At 51.7% G+C, this 2,267-nt stretch overlaps 1 protein-coding gene across 1 annotated transcript; it reads left to right on the top strand.

Moving 5' to 3' along the window:
* Nucleotides 1-72: 72 nt before the first annotated feature.
* PPTG_01270 (hypothetical protein) lies at nt 73-2,007 on the top strand (the record flags this gene model as incomplete). The annotated part of the gene is made up of 2 exons (XM_008894507.1): nt 73-1,767; nt 1,831-2,007. The coding sequence occupies 2 exons, from the start codon at nt 73-75 to the stop codon at nt 2,005-2,007; spliced, it is 1,872 nt and encodes a 623-aa protein (XP_008892755.1).
* Nucleotides 2,008-2,267: the final 260 nt, after the last annotated feature.

The raw sequence follows: 2,267 nt of genomic DNA, 5'->3' as shown, positions 1-2,267 counted from the left end.
GCATACCTCAAGGTGATCGAGCTGGTAGGTACAGCCTGGTCCGACCTGCACTGTCATACTTGTGGCGGAGATATGACGAATAGTGGGGGATCATTGTGCGCCTTCTGTGGCCCCAACGAATATGCAGCCGCAAAATCCAACAGCGAGTTGGATTTTACGTGTTACGCGTGTCCTCCTAACACATACGCGCCGAAAGGATCTATCGGCATTTCATCGTGTGTTGAGCAGCGCCCCTGTTCGATGGATGACGTGGATGAGACGTACACGACGTGTAAGGATGGCGTACGGAATGTCAAATACTCTTGGAGTGAGCCGCAGACGTGTGACTCAACACTGAAGAGCAGTATTGAGCTCCCGAAATCACAGAAAGGAGTGGAATGCGCGAGCTGCGCACGTGGTTATCAACTCTCAGAGGGAGACGAATGTGAAGCTTGCGGCGTTAACGAGGCTTTAAGCGCTTCGGGTAAGTGTGAGGAGTGTCCTGCTGGTACTGTTGTGGTGAATGCGCTTGAATTCGGTGCTGGGACTCCGGATGCGTGGAACTCGTGGCCTCAAATTGTTGACAAGGAAGCAACAAAACATGCAGGCTGGAAACTTACGAAGAGTGGGCTACTATTTGCTCAACATACAAGTGATGACGACGACGATGGAGACTGGAGTCGGCCGAGTCGTTCGGCTCTGTCTTTCAACGTACCTTTCGTGCATTCTGGTGCGCTTAACTTGACTTACAAGCTGAGTGGCGTTCCCACATTCCAAGACGATGGATCTCGTGCGTGGGTAGAGCTGGAAATCCGCGACGCTGGCGATAGTACCACGAAATCCAAGAAGGAAGCGGATATTCCTAGTGCTCCTGGAAGCTATGACTTGGACGGCAGCAGCAGTGGAGCAGGTGAGAACAAGAATGTTGTTCACTTGCTTCACGGTGGGGAGAATGGCACGTTCACTGAGATTATCCCGGTCAATGTGACGACTTCATTGGTCAAAGAATTCGCATTTGTAGTGCGCTCTACTAGTGCGGAAGGCAAGCGTGCGATCGAGGCGAAAGTGACGTATCTAGGCTTTACGGGCACTCAAGAAGGCGCTGGTGTGAGCTGTGATAGCTGTCCGTCCGGATATGAACCGGTTAACTCGGATGATGACTCGCAAATGAGCTGTCGTATCTGCCCAGCTGGTACGTTCGCAGAAGCTGGAGACTCAACTGGGATCGTCGCGTGTGCTGAGTGTCCAGCCAATACGTACTCGAAAGAAGGAGCTTCGCAGTGTACTCCATGTGGCGAGAACACGTACAGTAGTCCCGGTGCAGTGGCCTGTGCTGCTCCCCAAGCACTAACACTGAATGCTAGTGCGTCATCGGAATCAGTGATGCTGTCTTCGTCAGCGTCGTCTGATGCCGTGTCTTCGGCGCTTAGTGGTCTGCAGGTGACGTACAATTTGTCACTTCTCGAGGCGCTAGTGTGGGGTAATGAGAGCTGGATTTTGGACGATACGGTGTACGGGAACTCGACGAGCTTGCAGTCTATTAAGCCAGTGGAGTCGTCGATGGCTTTCCAGGCTGACGGCCAGAATTACTGGTTCGCAGGGCTGTTCCGTCCTCTTGGAAGTGGCTGGTTGGAGCAAGTACCTGGTCAGATTGTGGACCAAGAAGTAGACACAACGAAGGAGGTGGCTCATGTGGTTTTCGCTACTATGGTTAACCCTCGTGAAGCTGGCCGATACTTCCAACAGAACAGCGGAGTCTACGGCAACGTCATGTGCTCCGCTCCATCGGTATGTCGCTTTTGACCTTGTATATCTCCTTAAAGTATTTATCTAATCTGTGGTGTGTTGCAGCAATGGAAACTCGTGAATGGTGGCAGTCATATGGATATTTTACCGCTGGAGTCTGGTGCTGGTGTCAAGGTATCCTTCACTAACGGATCCCCTTGTGTTAACGGCAAGACGATGTCCACTACATTCAATTTTGAATGTGATCTTAACAGCGGTAAGCATGATGAACCCATCAATTAAAGTTCGTAAAGTGATGCTAACGAGTTATTTGCAGGTACTACAAGCAAGCCAGCGTCTGCGTCACAGGATGATGACGACAAGTGCAACTGGAATATCGTCTGGAAGACTGCGTACGCGTGTCCTGTGTGCGACGACGACTACTTCAATGAGCTTCGTTCGACTTGCAATGGCGGCGAGCAGTTGGTCTCGTATGCTCGCAAGTTGGCGTGCTACGGAGGCTCCGAGTCGGAGAGTACGGAGACCATTTCGACGTGCACGGA

The sequence above is a fragment of the Phytophthora parasitica genome, assembly GCF_000247585.1.
Source record: "Phytophthora parasitica INRA-310 unplaced genomic scaffold supercont2.3, whole genome shotgun sequence".
Taxonomy (NCBI): domain Eukaryota; phylum Oomycota; class Peronosporomycetes; order Peronosporales; family Peronosporaceae; genus Phytophthora; species Phytophthora nicotianae.
This window is presented reverse-complemented; position numbering and strand designations above follow the sequence as displayed.